The 20748-nt window shown below is 42.9% G+C and overlaps 1 protein-coding gene across 1 annotated transcript; it reads left to right on the forward strand.

Annotated features, from left to right (window-relative positions):
- The first annotated feature begins 7008 nt into the window (after positions 1-7008).
- Positions 7009-20452, forward strand: PTGER4 (prostaglandin E receptor 4). Its single transcript, XM_065905596.1, has 3 exons — positions 7009-7560; positions 8017-8944; positions 18502-20452. The coding sequence occupies exons 2-3, from the start codon at positions 8060-8062 to the stop codon at positions 19093-19095; spliced, it is 1479 nt and encodes a 492-aa protein (XP_065761668.1). The 5' UTR covers positions 7009-7560; positions 8017-8059; the 3' UTR covers positions 19096-20452.
- The last annotated feature ends 296 nt before the right edge of the window (positions 20453-20748 follow it).

Consider the following 20748-nt stretch of genomic DNA (forward strand, 5'->3'; position numbering starts at 1 on the left):
GTTTATTGGTAGGTTGGGGGCAGTGACTAGTGTGTATGTCTCTTTAGGTTGGATGTGTATGCATATAAATACCGGAACTGAAGAGACTACTGTGAGACTAGATGCAAAGTGGAATTTGTATGGATGACAAAGGTCAAGAGGGTAAGTTCTGAAGACTCATGCTACCCTGGATTTGCCCTGCATTGTGCTAGCAGACTGGCAGTTTTTGCAGGACAGGGTTCTAGTGGTGCCCTGGATAAGCTGATGCAAGTCAAGGGACCTCATAGCTATAGCCAGTACCTCATAGCTATAGCCCTGTCCAAGAACAGCTTCTTTCCCCATCATATCTTGGCTCACAAAGATGCTTTTTTTTTTTCTTATCCATTTTAGATTGAAAATGTCCCCCTCCCAGTCTTCCTCCCCTCTGCAAGTTCCCCACATTGGCTCCCTGCTTCCAGGGAGAGCTGCATTCATTTCTTCCAAATAAAAGTGTTTTGGTTCTTATAAATATCTCAAAATTAAGGGAAAAAAAAAAGGAAATCTATTTTTGAGGAAAACCAGGTAAATTCTGTGTCTGAGTAAAATTTACTAATATCAGCTCAATAGCTAGACTGTGATTACAGTCAATATTAGGTGTACCCTTGAGAAATTATCTAATAAAGTTAACCTAAGTAGGCAATAGGAATCATCTCTTTGAAAGTAATTCTTTCATTCTCATGAAGGGGAGGAAAGGGGATTGACTAAACTATCTTATTTGTTATTATTTAGTAGCTAAGTCATGTCCAGCTTTTTTGTGGCCTCATGGACTATAGCCCCACCAGGCTCCTCTGTCCATGGGATTTCCCAGGCAAGAATACTGGAGTGGGTTGCCATTTCCTCCTCCAAGGGAGTTTCCTGACCCAGGGATTGAACTCGCATCTCCTCCATTGACAGGTGGATTCTTTACCACTGAGCCACCAGGAAAGCCCAAAATTATCTGACAGATACCTTAATTCTCTTTCTGTGATTATATATATAACCAGTCTTTGGATATTTTGGGCAAGGCCCAGGCAAAACTAAGTTCTATCAAAGTAATATATACTCAACTTATTATGATGCCCTCTAAAACATCAGGGAGGATAAACACTTTATGCATAAATTTGGAGAACATAACTGTATGTAGAAATAATAACTCTTTTTAATATGTGTCAGGTATTTTTTTCATGTGGGTTACTAAATTACTTAAACTTCAAAAGAATCAACTTAGTAAAAACTCCTTTTCAGTAAGGTTTAGGCAACTTAACTTACTTACTATGACCTTGAATCCAGACTTTCTCTATCCCAAAGCCAATGATACTGAGGAAAAAAAAAAGAAGTCTAAGATTCATGTGGCTGTAGTTCCTGGGCTAACAAATATAGAGGTTAGAGATAGAGGTTTCGGGATTGGACAGACCTATATTTAAATCTTTGTTCTGCCATTTATCAATACTGTGATCTGTAATTTACTCAACCTTTCTGTGCTAGGTGGGGTGATTATTTGCAAGCAATAGAAACTGAGCATGATCAATTTAAGTAGGAAAATAATTTATTGGAAAGACAATCAGCACACAAAGAATCAACAGGAAGACAGGCAGAGCAAACTCAGCCAAGGTCACACCTAATCAAGATGGTCAGAAAGCCTCAACCAGCAGCCAGTAGGACTCTTCACATTGCCACCCCCAAATGCTGTGTAGTCTTTTAAGAAATGACAATGTCTTCCTCCACATTCCTCAACCAAATATCAGTTAGCTCATCTATAAACTGGGCCTACTACCGTGTAGTACCTGCTTCACAGGTTTCTTGTGTGGTTAGACGACACCTGCATACATCAGTCAGCACACTGCCTCACACAAGCTAAGCACTGGATAAATTTCAGCTGGCCTGACTAATTTTTGTGCCTTTGAGCAAGTCACATAGCTTTTTTGTGCCCACCGTCTCATTACTGAAGACCAATGACTCCAATCATACTGTTTTGTCAGCACAGGGTAACTGCCCAAACAAGCAGCCCCTCAAATCTCAGGGGATTCTTTCTCTTCATTTCCTTGTCCAGTGAAGGTCACTGGGATTAGAATGAGGTCCTCACTCAATGCAGGTATACAAGGACCCAGTCACCTTCTACCTAATGGCTCTGCCATACACCGGGGCCTTGTATCCTATTGGCAGAAAAGGGAAGATAGAGAGCACAGAGGATCAGGGTCCTTTAGGGACCAGGCCTGAAAGTGATACACATCACTTCCTCCTATTTCCACTGGCCAGAATACACTCACATGAGCCTCAGCTAGCCACAAGAAGTCTGGGAAATGCCATCCAGCTATGTGTTCAAGAAAAATGGAAACAGGATTTGGAAAAGCATGGGTCTCCATCACACACCTACCTAACATCTTCAGGGGGTTACTAAGAAGAGCACAGTTCAGTTCAGTTCAGTTCAATCACTTAGTCGTGTCCAATTCTTTGTGACCCCGTGGACTGCAGCACACCAGGCCTCCCTCTCCATCACCAACTCCCGGAGTTTACTCAAACTCATGTCCATTGAGTCAGTGATGCCATCCAACCATCTCATCCTCTTCTGTCCCCTTCTCCTCCTGCCTTCAATCTTTCCCAGCATCAGGGTCTTTTCAAATGAGTCAGCTCTTTGCATCAGGTGGCCAAAGTACAGGAGTTTCAGTTTCAGCATCAGTCCTTCCAATGAACATCCAGGACTGATTTCCTTTATGTTGGATTTCCTTGCAGTCCAAGGGACTCTCAAGAGTCTTCTCCAACACCACAGTTCAAAAGCATCAATTCTTCAGCACTCAGCTTTCTTTATACTCCAACTCTCATATCCGTACATGACTACTGGAAAAATCATAGCCTTGACTAGATGGACCTTTGTTGGCAAGGTAATGTCTCTGCTTTTTAATATGCTGTCTAGGTTGGTCATAACTTTTCTTCCAAGGAGTAAACGTCTTATTTCATGGCTGCAGTCACCATTTGCAGTGATTTTGGAGCCCCCCAAAATGAAGTTAGCCACTGTTTCCACTGTTTCTCCATCTATTTGCCAAGAAGTAATGGGACCGGATGCCATGATCTTAGTTTTCTGAATGTTGAGTTTTAAGCCAACTGTTTCACTCTCTTCTTTCACTTTGTGAATGCAATTGTGAAAGTTCCGTGGAAAGCAGTCAACAAGCTATAGAAAAAGAAGGGTGTTGATGACTAAACCAGGGAGTCTCTGTGTATTTTCTGAAGTGCTAAAATATACAGCAATTCAGGGGATGTGAGAAGAAACTAAAATATAATCAGCATGTCCATCTTCCTGTAAAAGAGACACCTGGACTTATAAGACTTTATCTCTCCACCTGTACCTTCCAAAATGAGCAACACTTCTGTGGGGGGAGGGAGGAGACAGTTAGGGAGTTTTGGATTGACATGTACATACTGCTGTATTTAAAATGGATAACCAACAAGGACCATACTGAATAGCACATGGAACTCTGCTCAATGTTATATGGCAGCCTAGATGGGAGGGGAGTTTTGGAGGAAGAATGGACACATATATATGTATGGCTGAGTCCCTTCATTGTTCACCTGAAACAATCACAACATTGTTTGTTAACTGGCTATATTCCAATACAAAATAAAAAGTTTCTTTTTAAAAATGATCTCCAACTAATAAAAATAAATGGAAAAAAATGATCAATATTAATTAAATAATCTTCTTTCTTTGTCCATTAGCCCAGTTTACAATGGGAGTGCAGTGGAAATATCTGTATGGAGAAAGAAGAGGGGAAGAATAAAAAGGTAGAAAGGTGTCACTTTGATGAGTGAAACTGTCAGAGAAGAAGGAAGCCTGAAGCAATCACTGGGTAGCGACCAGCCTCCACCGTGGTAATTCAGGCCCACATGAAGACTCTGAGGAGTCAATCACAGTACTATCATGTATAACAGCCCTAAGCACTAGAATCAGCACAAAATTTATTCTTGGAAAATGAAAATAATTAGGTGCACATTTAAAATGCACCGCTAAAAAGGGAGGGACCAAAGCCACAATCATGGACCTCTTTTCATGTCCAACATCAGGTTAATGTCATGCTTGTAATTTACTAAACCAGTTGGGTGAGCACATGGAAGGCAGATGTGGCTATGGGCACTGGGTTATCTGCACTAGATAGACACCTTTTTCACCTTTTTGAGAATCTATATGGCCAGTCCTGAATGACAGAGAGGAGGTTTTGTGTGGGCTTTGCTACGCGAATGTTACCTCTTTAGGAATGCTCTAGATCTGGCCAGCTTTGCCTCAGTATGGGGTCCAGGCCAGATCTGATTCATCCTGCTGCCTTCCTCCCAGGAACTAGCCTCTTTGTTTCCCATTCTTTTGACCCAAGGAAGATTCAACCTAGTCAAAGGGAATGTAGTTGGTAGCCTCCAAGTGGACTCTGCTTTTAAGAGTTCCCGTCTTATGATGTTGACCTATAGTCCAGTAATTTAGCTAGCAGAGAGCAATCTAAAGGATCAGTCAGGCCATTCTTGGACTAGTGCAAACCTTCAGGGAGGATTTGATGACAGAATTGAAATAGAGACTTACAGTGTAGAGTAGGGATTGAGGCAGAAATGGCAAGAGAAGATACAAATCAATGCTTAGAATAAAATCTTTTCATAAAATACACAAACAATGACAAGAATTGTCCACCTAATCATGGGGATTCTTCGTTTTCTTTTGCAACGTACATTCCCAGGAGAGTGTGAGGGACACTGAACAACAGTGTCGTGGTTTTTCAAATAAAGAAAATAAAGTATTTGTTGGCCAAATTTTCAACTTTTACTTTTGAAGGCTAAACTTAAGTTTTAAGAATCATGTACCAAGAGAGGGTAGAGGTAAACCTCATAACAGTTTTTGTCTTATGTTCTGGATTCTTATTTTCATTTTCATAAAGCTACTCTGGAAAGCAAATGTAAATGACTAGTAAGAAAAACAGCTCTGTTGGTAACAAGTCCAGTTTATCAGCAATGTGTGAAAATCTCTAATCCTAATTCTCTCAACAGGGTGCCTCAACTTTTATATTTAAAATACTCTCCATCATGAAAAGTTAACAAGGACCAATTCAAATTGTTCTCCATTTTAGGAACTTCAAATGCAAAGAGAATTGGAGAAAAAAAAAAATGTTATTAGCAGAGGGTGGAACTTCCCACCTCGCCTTCAAACTGTTACTAATAACCACCTGACAGGCTGACAGTGATGCAATGTGGTCAGGAAAGATTGGGGGTAGAACGTGCAGTTTCCTTTCTCAATGCTGACACAACCCTAGAGCTTACTACTCAACAGGAAGCGCAGACAATACGAGTGGTAATAGGGGATTAGGGCTCTGAGAAACTGAGGGATCTCCATCAGTTCTTTTTATATGGGCTACCAAATGTATGTTTCTTTCTGAACCCCTGACATTCATGTGGAAACAAGACAAATAACACATTGATGTTATATCAGTATACCCACATGGTGCCTTATACACTTATGTCCTGTAATTAGCTGAAAACTGGAATGCTTTGTTTTTCCTATTATTCATTTGTTACTGTGTCACTTGAGAATAACGGGAGCACCAGATAAATTCTTAAGTTTGTACATTCACGAAATAATAAAGGCATGAGTTCCCGCTTTAGCATATAAAAGGATCAAGTTATTTATCTATCCTGTGAGGAGATGCATTACGTTAAAATGCATGTATCCGACCTCTGGAAAGAGACTTTCCTAGGAACTGAAATTATGAAGGCTCACACAATCTCACTTCACGGTTTAAAAAAAAATGGTGAAGCGGTTATAATTATGCCATAAAGCTTTACAATCTTTTTTTTTTTTTTTTAGTTTTCAGTTCTGACTTTAGCAAGTAAAATATTAATAGAACAGTTCTGACTATAGCAAGTAAAATAGAAAGAAGGGAATAACGAGAAGAAGGTAAATTGTAATTCAAAGATTAAAAGGTAGAGCAAATAGGCTTTTCCAAGAGTTAACCAGTGAGGTAGTGACTGGACAATTCCTTTACTTGAAAACAATCCCAGTCTCTCTGCATCAGCCTTTCCAAGGATTCATGGTGAAGGTGTCTAAATCCGGCTGTTAACCGAGCCCAGACACGAAACTCGGTCTAACCGTTCTCACGGGCCGCAGAAGTTCCCCGGAGGAGGACAAAGGTCTCCGCGGTACCCCAGGCAGCTCCGCATCACCGTCCGTCCCCCGGAGGGCCGCGCGCAGGCTCTCCGCAGCCGCAGGTCTCCGCCACCTGCGACGGGAGACGTTGCTGTCCCGGCTCCCTCCCCCACCCCTCCCGCTTTTTTTGCTTCTGCACTGCCAATGAACTCCTTTCGTGGTGAGGGAATGGACTCCTCGTCGTTTCCCCGCCCAACCCTGGTGCCCACTCGCCCATCCAGTCACCATGACAGTCACGCGCACCCTTACTTCTGATCCGGGACCACTCGCGCACGCACCCTATTTCTCCTCCCCCGGCCGCGCGCGCGCGCGCACACACACACACCTCGACAGCTCCCAGGTAGAGTCCTAAGCCGCTGACCTCCCTTCCCAGCACCCAGATGTTGCAACTCGGCTGAAGAAGGTGCGAGAAATAGCCCACTTGGAGAGGGAGGCAGCGAGGAAAAAAAGATGCCGGTTTCAGAGCTGTCCTCCCTGGATGCCGAGTTCAAAGTAGCTAAGAGGGTGCACAGGAGAATACCGGGACTTCCCCAGGGTCCCCGCGGACCGCGGCCTCTCCGCACCACCTGCCTAGAGCAGGGTGGCCAAGCCTCCACACCATCCCAGCCCCACGGTGGGCTGGAAAGCCGCAGGCAAGCAGCCGGCGGAGGCGTGGTGGCACCCGCGCCGCCCGGGGCCCCGCCCTCCGCCCCGCAGCGCTTCCTCGCCGCGCACGGGAGAGAGCGGGCGCCCCGCCCACTTCACATCTGGCCAATGGGCGCCCAGGCCGCGCGCTGTGTGGCCCCGCCCCCGCCAGGGAAACTTGAAGCTGCAGAAAAGTTTGTACAGAGGCTGGACCGGCAAGAGCGGAGCTGGAAACCCGGCAGCCCGAGAGGAAGATGAACCGCCCCAGGTCAGCGCCTCGGGCCGAGGGGACCTCAAGCTGCCCCCAGGGCGTCAGAAGCGCCCTCAGCTGTAGCCGCCAGCCCCGGTAGCCGCCCGCGCTGCCCTGGGCTGGGGAGGAGGGCGGCCCGAGCCGGGTACCCAGGCTCGGTGCCACCTGCGCGTGCCGCCGCACACCTGAGAGCTGTCCGCCCGCGGACGATTCCCGCGGGCTCCGCAAAGCTTGGATCGTCTTTGAAGAAACGAAGGAAAAGACGAAGGAAAAAAGCAATCCATGATCGGGCTTCATTGACCCACTTCGCTGCCCTTCTGTTTCAAGTTTTTGAAAGCTGACCACTGACCCCAGTTCCGGAAAACTGGCAGCCACCGAGAGCAGGCTCTGAGAAGGCAGAGCTTTGGCAGGCTCCACATTGAGCAGGGCACGGCTGAGGGCGGGTTGAAGGCTTGTCCAGGACAGCTGAGGCTTGACCCTGGGGCTTACGTAACTGCAACCTCCGCGGCTTCCACAGGTGAGATAGGGTCGGGGGCACTGGGCAGAGAGCGGTGCGGGCGCCCCTTGAGCGTAGCCAGGAAATGAAGAGTGCTCTATTCAAATTGTCTTCCATAACTTGTTTTCAGCGAGACTTTTATTGACTCAGAATCTGTCGGGAAAACGAGCAAGCCACTTTTCCCTTGAGATAGGCCTTGTTCATCTTGGCAGTGGAATGAGTTGGGTTGGGGAGAGGAGAGAAAGACAGTATCAACGTATAAATATTAATGCCGGTAGAGTGGTGCTGCCGGCAGGACTTATCCGGAGCCTGGAGATTTCGGTAGCTGTAGTTGGTAAGTGGCTACAGTCCACAATGTTGGATCGAGTTGCTCCCCCGATCTCATCAGCATATTGCTTCTTGGGAGCGGGCCTGACACCTTTTTGCAAGTGGTAATTTCTTCTCATCGCTTCTTCGTCTGTCTCCTATTCTCCACAGACCCAGCCTCGCACTCCAAGGCAGTGTACCGTCGGCCACCACCATGACCGCCCCTGGGACCAATGCATCATCCTCCCAGGTCTCCAACCCACTGAACAGCCCAGTGACCATCCCGGCGGTGATGTTCATCTTCGGGGTGGTGGGCAACCTGGTGGCCATCGTGGTGCTCTGCAAGTCGCGCAAAGAGCAGAAGGAGACGACTTTCTACACCCTGGTATGCGGGCTGGCGGTCACCGACCTGCTAGGCACGTTGCTGGTGAGCCCGGTGACCATCGCCACCTACTTGAAGGGCCAGTGGCCTGGGGGCCACGCTCTGTGCGAATACAGCACCTTCATCCTGCTCTTCTTCGGCCTGTCGGGGCTCAGCATCATCTGCGCGATGAGTATCGAGCGCTACCTGGCCATCAACCACGCCTACTTCTACAGCCACTACGTGGACAAGCGGCTGGCCGGGCTCACGCTCTTCGCGGTCTACGCGTCCAACGTGCTCTTCTGCGCGCTGCCCAGCATGGGCCTGGGCAGTTCGCGACTGCAGTACCCGGCCACCTGGTGCTTCATCGACTGGACCACCAACGTGACGGCACACGCCGCCTTCTCCTACATGTATGCGGGCTTCAGCTCCTTCCTCATCCTCGCCACGGTGCTCTGCAACGTGCTGGTGTGCGGCGCGCTGCTCCGCATGCACCGCCAGTTCATGCGCCGCACCTCGCTGGGCACCGAGCACCAACAGCCCGCGGCCGCCGCCGCCGCCGCCCTGGCCCCGACCGCCTGCCGGGCTGCCCCGGTCGCCGCCTCCCCCGCCCTGCCGCGCCTCAGCGACTTTCGCCGCCGCCGGAGCTTCCGCCGCAGCGCGGGCGCGGAGATCCAGATGGTCATCTTACTCATCGCCACCTCCCTGGTGGTGCTCATCTGCTCCATCCCTCTTGTGGTGAGTGGCAGGGGCCCGGGCCCCACTCGGCCCTTTCCTGCGTCCTCCTCCCTCCTCCATCGCCCCTCCCTGCTCTCCCTCTCCTCGGCCGCCGGCCACCGACGTGTCTCCTCCAGGTCGGGGCTGGGGTCCGCACGCTGGCTTCTCGGAGCAGACCCAGGCTCCTTTTAGGCCTCGTCGCTAGCGAGGTGCAGCAGGTGCCTTTCCCCTACATCGCCGAGTTTCTTTCCCCGAAAGCCTGGTTTCCTCTCCCTCCCGGGACAGCCCCTACCTCTGGCTGCCTGACAGTGGCCCTGAGCCTTCCGAGAACACGCGCTGCGCTCAGATGTGGCGGGGAAACCGCCTTAGTGTGACTGAGCCCCATCCTCAGGCGGAATCCGAACCGTCGGGGACGCTGATTTCTTTGGTGTCCACTCCTTACAGTAGTAGGGTTTTTAGTGTTGATTTATGTCCGTTTTTTTTTTTTTTTTTCTTTTGGTAGCTTATGTCGAATTCTAGAGCTTGAAGGGATATTGGATGCATTTTGGTCTAACTCCTGCACTTTACACTGGGAGTGACTTGCTTAAAACAATCGCGCAGAACTAGACTGTCAAGCTCAATTCCTTGCTCTGTGCCATGCAGTGAGTACCCCGGGAAAACATCTCGGTGCACATGTGGCCCCCCACGGGCAAGGCCCAGAGCTTCATTCTTTCTAGGGGCCCGGAAAGCAAGTTGTTTCCGGGGACCTGTTGAGGGCAGACTGATGCACCTGGGGTACTGAATTCACATTCTCAACTGTGAGAGGTAGAGTGCCTTTCTAGAGAGATGGGGCTTTAGAGATGGTCACCTTATTTATTGCCAAACCAAAGCTTTGCAACTTGAGATGAACCTCAGACCAATCTAACCCCAACTCTGCTTCTGTAATATGACGTCATGTCTCCCTCCTAGAGCACTTCTAATTTTGGCCTTCGAAACACTGTGTGAGTTTGGGTTTTGGTACGCTTTATTTTAAGGACACCATCTTCTTTAAAATTGCTTGTGCGTTAACTTTTCAAATGTTTTAAAATGTTACAAGCAGAAAGTTTGAAAGTCTGCCTAGTTCTCCTCTCTTTGCACTGGAAACCCATGGGCAGATGCACATAATACTTCATCTAGAGTTTCTCATGAAAGCCACTAGTCCCGAGTTTTTCTATATCTGAAAACACCACATTCCTGGAAATTCTAAACTATCAACTTGAAAAAGTTGGTTTTGTTTTGTTTTTTTAATGTTGATTGAGACCATGAGAAAATACATGTTATAGGCTATTATTCCATCTTTTCCCTTACTAATACTGTTCAGAGACTTTAAGATAAAAATATTATATCATAAAATTGATATTGTATCTAATAAAATATTTTAATATAAAATTACAGATGGATAAAATTCCTTCCATCTGTAAATGGAACTCCAAGGTGGCAGAGAGCCAGTGTACAGTAGCTTCTTGCCAATTTGTATGAACAGAAGTAAATATAATTGGCCAGAAGGGCCTTTAAGCCGTCCCAGGACCCAGGATAATTTACAGAGTTAATTGAGCCACATAAACATATTTTACTGTCTGTAATGGCACCTTTAGAATAGAGGGAGATTTTAGAAGAAACAACTGTCTCGCTGGGGCCTCCTTCTGTGGCCTCTGCCTTCTGTTTTACAGAACAGTAAATGCCAGAGTGAGTGGTTGTTATTTACAGAACATCCACTTTAAGGAACTGAGGAATCACAGCTAGAGGTTTAGCAACACGCACATAACTTTTAAACTGTGTTTTGGTTGGAGGCAAGCATGCGAAGCTGTTGATGACCACACAGTCACAGATGAACTGTTCTCTTCAAAGCCTCTTATGGGCTGAAATGGTAGATCTGACAGCAAAGCCATTTATCACAAAACCTTTGACATTATTTGAGAAACGAGAGGCAAGAAATTATAGGACTTATATTTGTGGTTTGCAGACCGACCACATTTAAACTAACAAGGATTGTCTACTCTTTGTGAGGTCAGTGTTGTGTAGTGATATTAAGTCTTTTTACCCTGCAAATTGAAAATGGCTCAGCTGAGAAGTTAACACATAGACAAACCTTTGTAAGTAATAAGAAATCATACAAGTAATGGTAGCTTCAGAATAGATTTAATTGTAAATTAATGATAAGAATGACGTCATTATATTACACACCCACCCACAGTTTAGCAATGACTGAAAGAATTAAAAGTGAAGCATCCACAACCGTAGCCTTCCTTGGATCACTTTTACAACTTTCTTGGTTTGTTTTTTTCCACATTTCTCACATTCATGTTGTAATTTGAGTTGAAAATTTCTGAACTCTGACTTTTAAAGCAGTCGGATCTATCTTCAGTTTCAAGGAAACTAATGAAGAATCTCTTTTAACTTTATCAAATCAAGTTAGTTGGTAATCCTATTTGAGGCAAATTAAACCCTTCCAAACATTTAAAATGCTTTGGAAATAATAGAGCAAATACAGTTTATGTGCAATTTCCAAAATCTTGACTTACAATACATAAGGAAAACCAGCATCACTGCAAAGCGGCCACATTTTTGTCTTTCAGATATCAGAGAAAGAAAAACGACAGTGGCTCTTAAAGGCAGTTGATATTGAATTTAGTATAAAAGTCAACTTTAATTTGTTCTCCAAAATATATATATCTCATAAATAGAACTTGGAATGGAAATTTGAGAAAGGTTGGAAAAATTAATTGCAGTTATATAAGGAACTGTGCTGAAGTTGCAAAATTTTCTAAAGTGAGTCATAAGCAATGAAGAGAAAAGATGTAAATACAATCAACAGGGAACATTGCATGACAAGGTTTAGTGGGACAAGGTTAATGTCATTTTGTCTGTTCTGTTTATAAGCAGTCTCTGGTTTTTTGAAATACAAGAGAAGCTAAAGAAATGAAAGAGTTTATGCTCAAAATAAATAAAAGGGAATGAATTCTTTAGAAATATTCAAGTGAGACAGCCTAAGGTCCTGGTGTTAAATGCTGCAGCTGGATCAATGTCTGGTACCTAATTTTGTTACTAATGTTAGATTTATTGTAATCCAGTCTTTGGCCTCAGGGCTAAACGGTTACACTACAGGGTTTGAAAGGCATTTTTCCCCATGCACAGGCATGCTATGGCAGTATTTATTGCTTACTTGTTTCTTCTGTTTTCTTTCTTCTTACTCTGAAGTAGCAAGCCTTCACCTCTATTAAGAGTAGAAGGGCCAGTTTGATTAATCTTCTGCCTGGGAGGAGTGAAACTTAGGAAAATAGCTTCCTTTAAGTGTTTATTTGGTTCCTTACTATAAACTAGTTGTCTGTATAAGCCTTCATCAGCATTTGATTGACAAAGGTTTATTAGAGCGGAGAACTGTGTAAATAGATATACTTTTGTTTACTGCCGGCAGACTGGAAGTGGAAACTAAAAGAAACTGATGGGGTTGCAGATGAGTTAAAAACCACATCTAGAGGTCCATGAAGAATGGCATAAATCCAGGCACTATTACAGCAAAACCTGAAGGATTTGATTATTTTTCAAATACTTTGCCTAAATTTTAAAAAAGTAGCAATTCCCAAAAGCAGAATTTTAGCCAAAACATAAAATTGCAGACCCAGGAGTAGTACCTTGAAGACTGGAGCAGCGCATAAAAGTAAGGTTGTTTTCCCTGCTTCTCTTCTGAGTCTTTAAAAAGCGCTAGGAAGAAAAGAGGGCTGACCAATATTTTCGCTGTCTCTGTATCTCAGATTCCTCAACTGCAGATAATGACTTCATTTCATGCTATTTCCTGGGTGGCTGTGAGTGAGTCCTAGTCTAAGACTCTTTTCACCATGCTTTGCTGACCTGTCAAGGCTTGATTTTATGGAACATCTGCTAACAAGATATCTTTCCCCCAGAGCTGAAGTGATTCTTGAAGGTTCTTGTTAGAATGTTGAAAGTTAAGGGTTCAAAGAAACTAAACACTTGAGAAGTAAATTTTCAGTGTACACAGTGACCTGTAGAGGTGAAGCAGTGGATCTGCAGTTAAATAGTCGGTCAGTGATGCAGAGGGAAGGAGAACAGAGCTCTCATTCCACCACCAACTCTCTCCACTCTCCTGTACTTAGAGACTTTTGTCACTAAATTAAAAAAAAAAAAAAAGAGGTGGGAAGAATTTCTAGTAACGCTGTGTCAATTTTAGACCCTTCACAGGGCAGTTAGATAACTGACCACACACAGATCATTCCTTTCATGTGCTCAGAACAGAACAAGGAGCACATACAAATCCAATCACAGGTTCCCGTCATTTATTGGAAAGCATTTCTATTTCGACAGTCAACAACCAAATCAGTCTAATCAAAATTTCGACATTCCTTTTCAATTAGACATTCCCTGCCGACAGGTTAATTCATTAAACAGGAAGTATGTGTTTTAGATACCATCCGCGTCATTAACTATACCCCAAAACGACCTCTAAGCTGTGGTTTTCATATTATTGATATAGTCCACAGTAGCCAAGCTTCCACATATTTGTACTAAGCCCTTTGATGATTTTGCTCATAAATTATATGGAGCAGAGAGCCAGGATTTGAACAGAACTGGGCATTTATCTTTACAACCTGTAGCCTTCCTTATAGCTTTCCCGTCATCACACTTAATTTGGGGTTTATCATATTTTTTCCAAGTTATGTTCCTGAATCCTAATCTCTAGCCGTCCTCAACAAGTTTAGAATATTGTTGTGTATGCCAGTTCTAACAACAAGCCACATGTGCAAATCTGCATCTACTGAAGAAATAGACTAATGAAATTATAACAGACTATATGCGTTGTTTGTTTTCAGCGAATTCTTTTAAGGTGTTCCCCCACCCGCCTCCCACTCAGAGGTTCGGTTTTCTCAGCAGCACGCTCTTCCAACACTGAAAACTGCCTGAACACGTTTATTTGTGTAACATACAGAGCCTGTTGGACAAGAATTGCAGAAAAGTGCTCTCTCCTCCCTCCGTGATGCTGGAGTCCTGCTGTGGATGGTCCCATCTTAATCTGGGGTCTATACCTTTGGGGAAGCAAATCAAGTAAAGCCTTTAAAGTGAGGCAGAGATGGCTGTGATTTTTTTTGAAATCTAGTGAAGTGCATGGAGCTTTTGTTCACTTTTGTCTTCTTTTTCTCTATTCAAGTCAGTCTCCATTGAGATCATGCTGCAAAGGAAATCTCCGTCTTCATTTTTTTCAAATCATTTTACCAGCTTTTGAGAATGTTTTCATATAAATTTGGAATGTTGCTTTCCATACTCATCTTTGTTGCTACCCCATGAGCTCTGCTTTCCTGAGAAGACATGAAATGACCAGGTTCGCTAGCTTATATTAATTGTGAGCCCTCTGCCCACCGCCCCCCCACACGCACCCCCTGGAACACTGAAATAAGTCTCCTTTTCATGCCTTTATACAGTAGTTTCAATTAATTACTACTGCGCATCAAGTGAACCACAAAATAATTCTTTGCTTGCCTCTTGACACCTTGATTATGAAAGTTCACTATTAATTTTTTTTACAACACTGACTTTTCTGAAGGGTCATAGGAATTAAAATAAACGATAACTCCTAGTTCATTCCCTTAAATAGCTACAAATTTCATTCCTTCTGTAGCCATTTCAGGTGTTAAAAAAATTTCCTCCTTTTAGTAATAAATGTGTTTCCCTCGAGGAAGCGGTGAGAGAAACAACTACCAATGAAGCATTTCAATGTTAAAATTTTAAGAAATGCAAACTTTAGATTTAAAATTCTGTTCTGAAAGAGGGTCTTGAAGTGGCCGGGCAAGCCTCTTAGGGAGGGCTGTGGGACCAACTCCCAAGTAGAGCAACACTGCCACCTACTGGCTAAAAGTCTCAAATTCACCCAAATTCTGCCTTGGGTTTTTTTCTAGAGGCTACACTCAGGGGAGGGCCTAATACTAAATCCAGATTTATGTATTTATTTATTTATTTTTGGCCTGGAAATGGTCCCTTTTTATTTATTTATTTTAATATATATGATATTGTTTAATCCTCTTGAAAATAATACAGCCCAACAGAAATTAAAAAAGTAAGTTAAATTGTCTCTGTGCAGTTTCAAATAATCTTATCTACAGAGAAAATTTTGTTATTCATTTCCACAGTCCCATTTGACTCTTTGTGACTCCATGGACTGCATCATGCCAGGCTTCCCTGTCCATCACCATCTCCCAGAGCTTGCTCAAACTCATGCCCATTGAGTTCATGATGCCATCCTAAATCCAGATTTAAATCCATCATTTCTTTTACCCTTAAGAACCTACTGTGTGGGAAAAAAAGAACCTACTGTGTGATGTGAGTAAAGTACAGACCTCATGCTTTGTATTTTACCAATAATTCCATTGTCAGGAGATAATTCTTAAGCAGAAAGCTAGTTAGTCTGGTAAAACAGAAAAAGCAAAATGAAAGTCATTTGGAGACCTGAGGCCCAGGCCAGATCAGCCACCAACAGGATGGGGGATCTAAATAAGGTTCTCAGAACTTCCTGGTTTCAGTAGCACTTCATCTGAGAAAAGGTCTGTAGACCTGAGGAAATCTCTGTGCCCATGCACAGCTGAGAACCTCAATGAAGAATATGGTAGGAAGAGACCAAGATGCTTTGTTCCATTGGTTTTTGAAAGGACAGAAGGTCAGTCATCCTTTGTCTTGGTAGAATCATTTATACAAGCATAGTTTCTAAAAATATTTTAAGAGTTGTCTTCATAGGAACTTCACTGCAGGGGGCTGTGAGCTCTGTCCCTAGTCAGGGAACTTAAGATCTCACATGCTGTGTGGTTTGGCCAAAAAAAAAGAGTAGTCATCAAATACTGTTGTTCATTCTAGTACACTTTTTATTTAGCTGTCTTCCAGAGATCAAGTGAATAATTTCATCTTAGAGCCATTTCACTATTTTATTCTATGAGAGTTACAGGGCTGTATGTAATTGCTTATCCAAAGTATTTAGGACCAAGTGTGTTTTAAATTCAGAATATCTTGGCTTTTAGGAAAGTAATTTAGTCATCTACTATGTAATATGTAATATCCCCATCAGAAACTGGAGTGGTACCTCTGGAGCAAAACATGGGAATATTCACATCAAGTGGACTAAATAAAATTATAAATAGCATCATGGTCTAGTCAGTTCAGGTTTTGCAACCAAAAACAACAAATGAATATCAAAACAACAGCAACTTCTTGATAAAGGATTATAGACCTGTAGTTGATTGAGGTTTAAATTCCAGTATAGGAAGAAGTAGAAATACAGTTACATCCCATTGATCTAGCATCATTTAGAAATGTGTCGTGTAAATTGACTTTTGCAGATTAATGAGATTTATTTACATGTTTTAGACTTCTTTTTATCCAGTTTATTATAAATCTTTCTAAAATATCCCTATTTTTTCTTAGTGATTCATACACCATAAGTATTATTATACTGTATGACAAAGTGGCAGTGTCATCAACTCTTCTTAATGTTAGACATATTTGCCCTTAGTTAAATGGCTTCAGCTATGCTTTTATAGTTCTTTCTCTTTTTTATGGTTTTTAATGCATCTTTCTTGGCTGTGAGACTCACCTCTTACTTATCCCTGACCTAAAATAATTACTAATGGCAAGTAATAATTATGAAATAATTGTATTATCTTAAAAACCACTATTTTTATATGAATTATTGTGAGATTTTTATATAATGATCCTGGTGGAATTAGAAGTAAGACTCAGATAGCATCATCATCCTTTAACAGTAAAATTTTGGGTTTTTTGGTGTGTGTCTTGTGTGTGTGTGTATTTATATACACATATATTTATTTAGATACTGACATATAACATATTTATTCCAAGTGCATAGCATAATGATTTGATATTTATCTATGTTGCAAAATAATCACTACGATAAGTCTAATTAACATCCATCCCCATGCTTAGTTACAAGATGTTTTTCTCATGATGAGAGCTTTTAAGATCTACTCTTTAGGAGTAAATATGGAAGTGTATGTTTTACAAGTGCTTTTTTGAAGTAGACTCACAGATATAGACAACAAACTAGTGGTTACCAGTGGGGAGAGAGAGGGGGCTACAATATAGGAGTAGGGAATTAAGAGGTAAAACTACTAGGTATTAAATAAGATACAAGAATATATTGTACAACACAGAGAATATAGCCAGTATTATATAATAACTATAAATGGAGTATTACCTTTAATAATTGTGAATCACTATACTGTACACCTGTCATTTACATAATATTGTACTTTAATTTTAAAAAAGAGAGAGAAAGTAAGAAGTGCCTTTTCCACTAAGGAATAAAATGATAATTTTCCTCCAGTTTACAAATTTATATTCTCTTCACTGAGTCTGGTCTGTCCAGAGTGCTCCTGGCTGTTTATTCTAAAATGCTCCAGAGATACAAAGGAGGGGTGGATTCCAGTGGAGGCTTCAGGATGGATTCAGAGTGGCAGATGTTGAACAGAACTATAGTTCCCAAGCAGCAGGGAGCCACTGAAGGTTTAGCAGCCGAGTAGCATAATCAAATCTGCATTTGAGAAATAATCTTCTGGTGGCAGGTTGGAGGATGGTTTGGAGAGAACAGGAAGTGGAGATGGGAAAGCTAGTTTGGTGGTTGATGCAATAATCTAGGTGAGGAATGCAGTTAGAGGAAAAAAAAAATGGGAAAGATTTTCTTTTTTTCTTCTTTTATTATTATTTATTTATTGACACATAATTGGTTTCTGGAAAAGGTTTTTGAAGTAAGAGTTGATAACACTAGATTATTATTATTATTATAACTAGGGAACAGCTTCATATAGAGAAAATAAAAACAATTCTCTGGCCATTCTAGATGATAATAGATTCAAATATTGGTTTAAAATTTCCAAGTTTAAAAGTTTCTCACTACTCTGTGAGAAAGCACAGAAATGAAGTTAATAAAATTCTTCTCCAGGAACCTTTATGCCTATCTTACCTGTACACACATTGCATTCTTTTATCCATCTTTGACCTAGAGAAGATATTCATAAGTTATACTAACTTGATAAATGGTAATTGGTGGTCTTCCTGGTTCTATATACGCAGCTCTTTTCTTGGAACTTTTTATTTTTTTAACTTAAAAATTTTTTTTGACCATGCACCAAGTCATGTGGGATCTTAGTTCTTCTATCCAGGGATTGAACCCAGGCGCCCTCCATCGTTAAGTACCAGTCTTAACCACTGAACCACCAGGGAAGTCCCCTCTTGGCACTTAATAGAAAACAGGGCAGCTAATGTTACTAGTGGCTCAGTCGGTAAAGAATCCACCCGCAATGCGGGAGACCTGGGTTCGATCCCTAGGGCGGGAAGATCCCCTGGAGGAGGTCGTGGCAACCCACTCCAATATTCTTGTCTGGAGAATCCCATGGACAGAGGAGCCTGGCGGGCTACGGTCCATGGGGCCGCAAAGAGTCGGACAGGCTGAGCGACTCAGCACGCACAACTTACTACGTTGCACGCAAACGTTTTCCCAGTTGATGAATGAATGCTAAACACTAAACGTGGGCATCTCCTTCACGCAGGTGCGGGTGTTCGTCAACCAGTTATATCGGCCCCAGTTGGAGCCAGTCATCAGCAAAAACCCGGATTTGCAGGCCATCCGAATTGCGTCTGTGAACCCCATCCTGGACCCCTGGATATACATCCTCCTGCGGAAGACCGTGCTCAGTAAAGCCATAGAGAAGATCAAATGCCTCTTCTGCCGCATCGGCGGCTCGCGCAGGGAGCGTCCGGGGCCGCCCTGCTCGGACAGCAGAAGGACGTCCTCCGCCGTGTCGGGCCACTCCCGCTCCTTCCTCTCCCGGGAGCTGAAGGAGATCAGCAGCACGTCGCAGACCCTGCTGTACACGCCGGAACTCAGCGAAAACGGCCTCGGGGGCGGCAGGAGCCTGCTGCCGGGAGTGCCCGGCCTGGGCCTGACCCAGCTGGACAGCACTTCGCTCAGGACTCTGCGGGGGTCGGAGACCTCAGACTCCTCCCAGGGGCAGGACTCGGAGAGCTTCTTGCTGGTGGACGAGGCGGGCGGGAGCTGCCGGGCTGGGCCCGCCCCCAAGGGGAGCTCCCTGCAAGTCCCGTTTCCCAACGAAACGCTGAACTTGTCCGAAAAATGTATATAGTAGTGAAGGGAAGACGTAGAGCACTATCTCTGGAAGCTTCGAAGATCCCGTGCAACAGACACATCAGTGAACCGTTTGGCCAGTGCTGAGAGGGCTCTTTTCATCCTATCACGTTAGAAAACACCCGGGCTTCTGAGCACTTTGCAGACAGACGAGTTGCTCCTTCTGGGTCCTGAGGTCCGAAGCCTTGGCTGCCACCTCGCTGTGATAATAGCGTTTCGGTGACAACTTGATGGCTGGGAAGATGGACCCTCAGTTTTTCTACTTGACAGGCGGACAGCATAAGTTTTGCTATTTTCATAAAATCAAGAGCTTTATATGTGGCACACGGCAGAAGTCCATGTACCGAAGGGCTCTATTCCAATAAACCATAAAGGACTGTCTTGTGGATGATTTAAGGGTCTCACTAAAGCATGAAATGTGAATTTTATTGTTGTAAATATGATTTAAGGTATTTAAAGTATTTTCTTCTCTGTGAGAAGGTTTATTGTTAACACGAGGTATAATAAAGTTGTGGTAATCCCTCTCCCCCTAGTATAACCAGCTGAAGTTGCAGATGTTAAGATATTTTTCATAACCAAGGTCAGGCCATGGTGTTGAAAATTCAGTGAGTCAGATCTATAAAATAAATACAAATTTTTAAAACAAGTTTAGCACTATTAAAGGAATAAAGCAAAATGTTATTTAAGACATGGACATTACAGGCCAAAATATTAAAAGTTCTTTCCAAGCTATGTGTAATACATAGTGAAAAATGTTTAGTGATGCTGCATGTATCTATCCAGAAAACTGTGATTTCAGGAGAACCTAACATGCTGATAAATATTTTGTACTTTTGTCTTCATTAGCTGGTACTTTTTAAAATGTAACAAAGCTTTTAAAAAGTGTTAGTAACCCATAATTGAAGTGTGTAATATAAAAAGTAAGCAGCTTGTTTTCCCCCTTGGAAATGTGTATAGTTTTACTTTCCTAAGGAATGACTTAGAATATTCTTTGATATTTAAGAGAAAGGCAGATTGCACCATGAAGGGTTTTAAGGGAGGTGTGGAAGGACTGATTAAATTAGCCTTTCACAGATGTCACAACAGAAGGGGTACAAAACTTGGGCATGTAAGAATCATCTTCTAAAAGTTTTGTGTAATGCCCAGTCATGCTGTATACACATCTGAAGCACCTTTCTCAAAGAAATATTGAGCATGTTTTGTTGCTTATAGTGTCTTTGTGAATTGCTTAGTTGTAATTAAATTGAGCCTGACAGTAATGTGGTTTTAAGAAGCAGTTGTACCAACTGAAATTATTTTGGAGATTATAATAAATAAATACACTCAATTGGAGTTCCATGTCATCAGTTTTGGAAGCTTGTGTGATTTTTGTGTGTTTGTTTCAGGTCATCTTCCATCTTTTTAAATTGAAATATTTTAACTTCTTTATTTTACAAATAATGTTCAATGTAAACTTGCAAGAATAGCACAAAGCCTTGGAGCCACTTAATAAAGAATAGCATTTAGAAACCAAGATCTGAGTGCAAATTGTGCTCAAAATTACCAGTTTGTATGGATGGAGACAGTATTATGCTTAACTTGCTACATGTAAATAATCTAAATATTTATTATTAAACCATTAGCATAGACTTGTGGCCTTTCCTACTTGTAA

This window comes from Muntiacus reevesi, chromosome 14, assembly GCF_963930625.1.
Source record: "Muntiacus reevesi chromosome 14, mMunRee1.1, whole genome shotgun sequence".
NCBI lineage: Eukaryota > Metazoa > Chordata > Mammalia > Artiodactyla > Cervidae > Muntiacus > Muntiacus reevesi.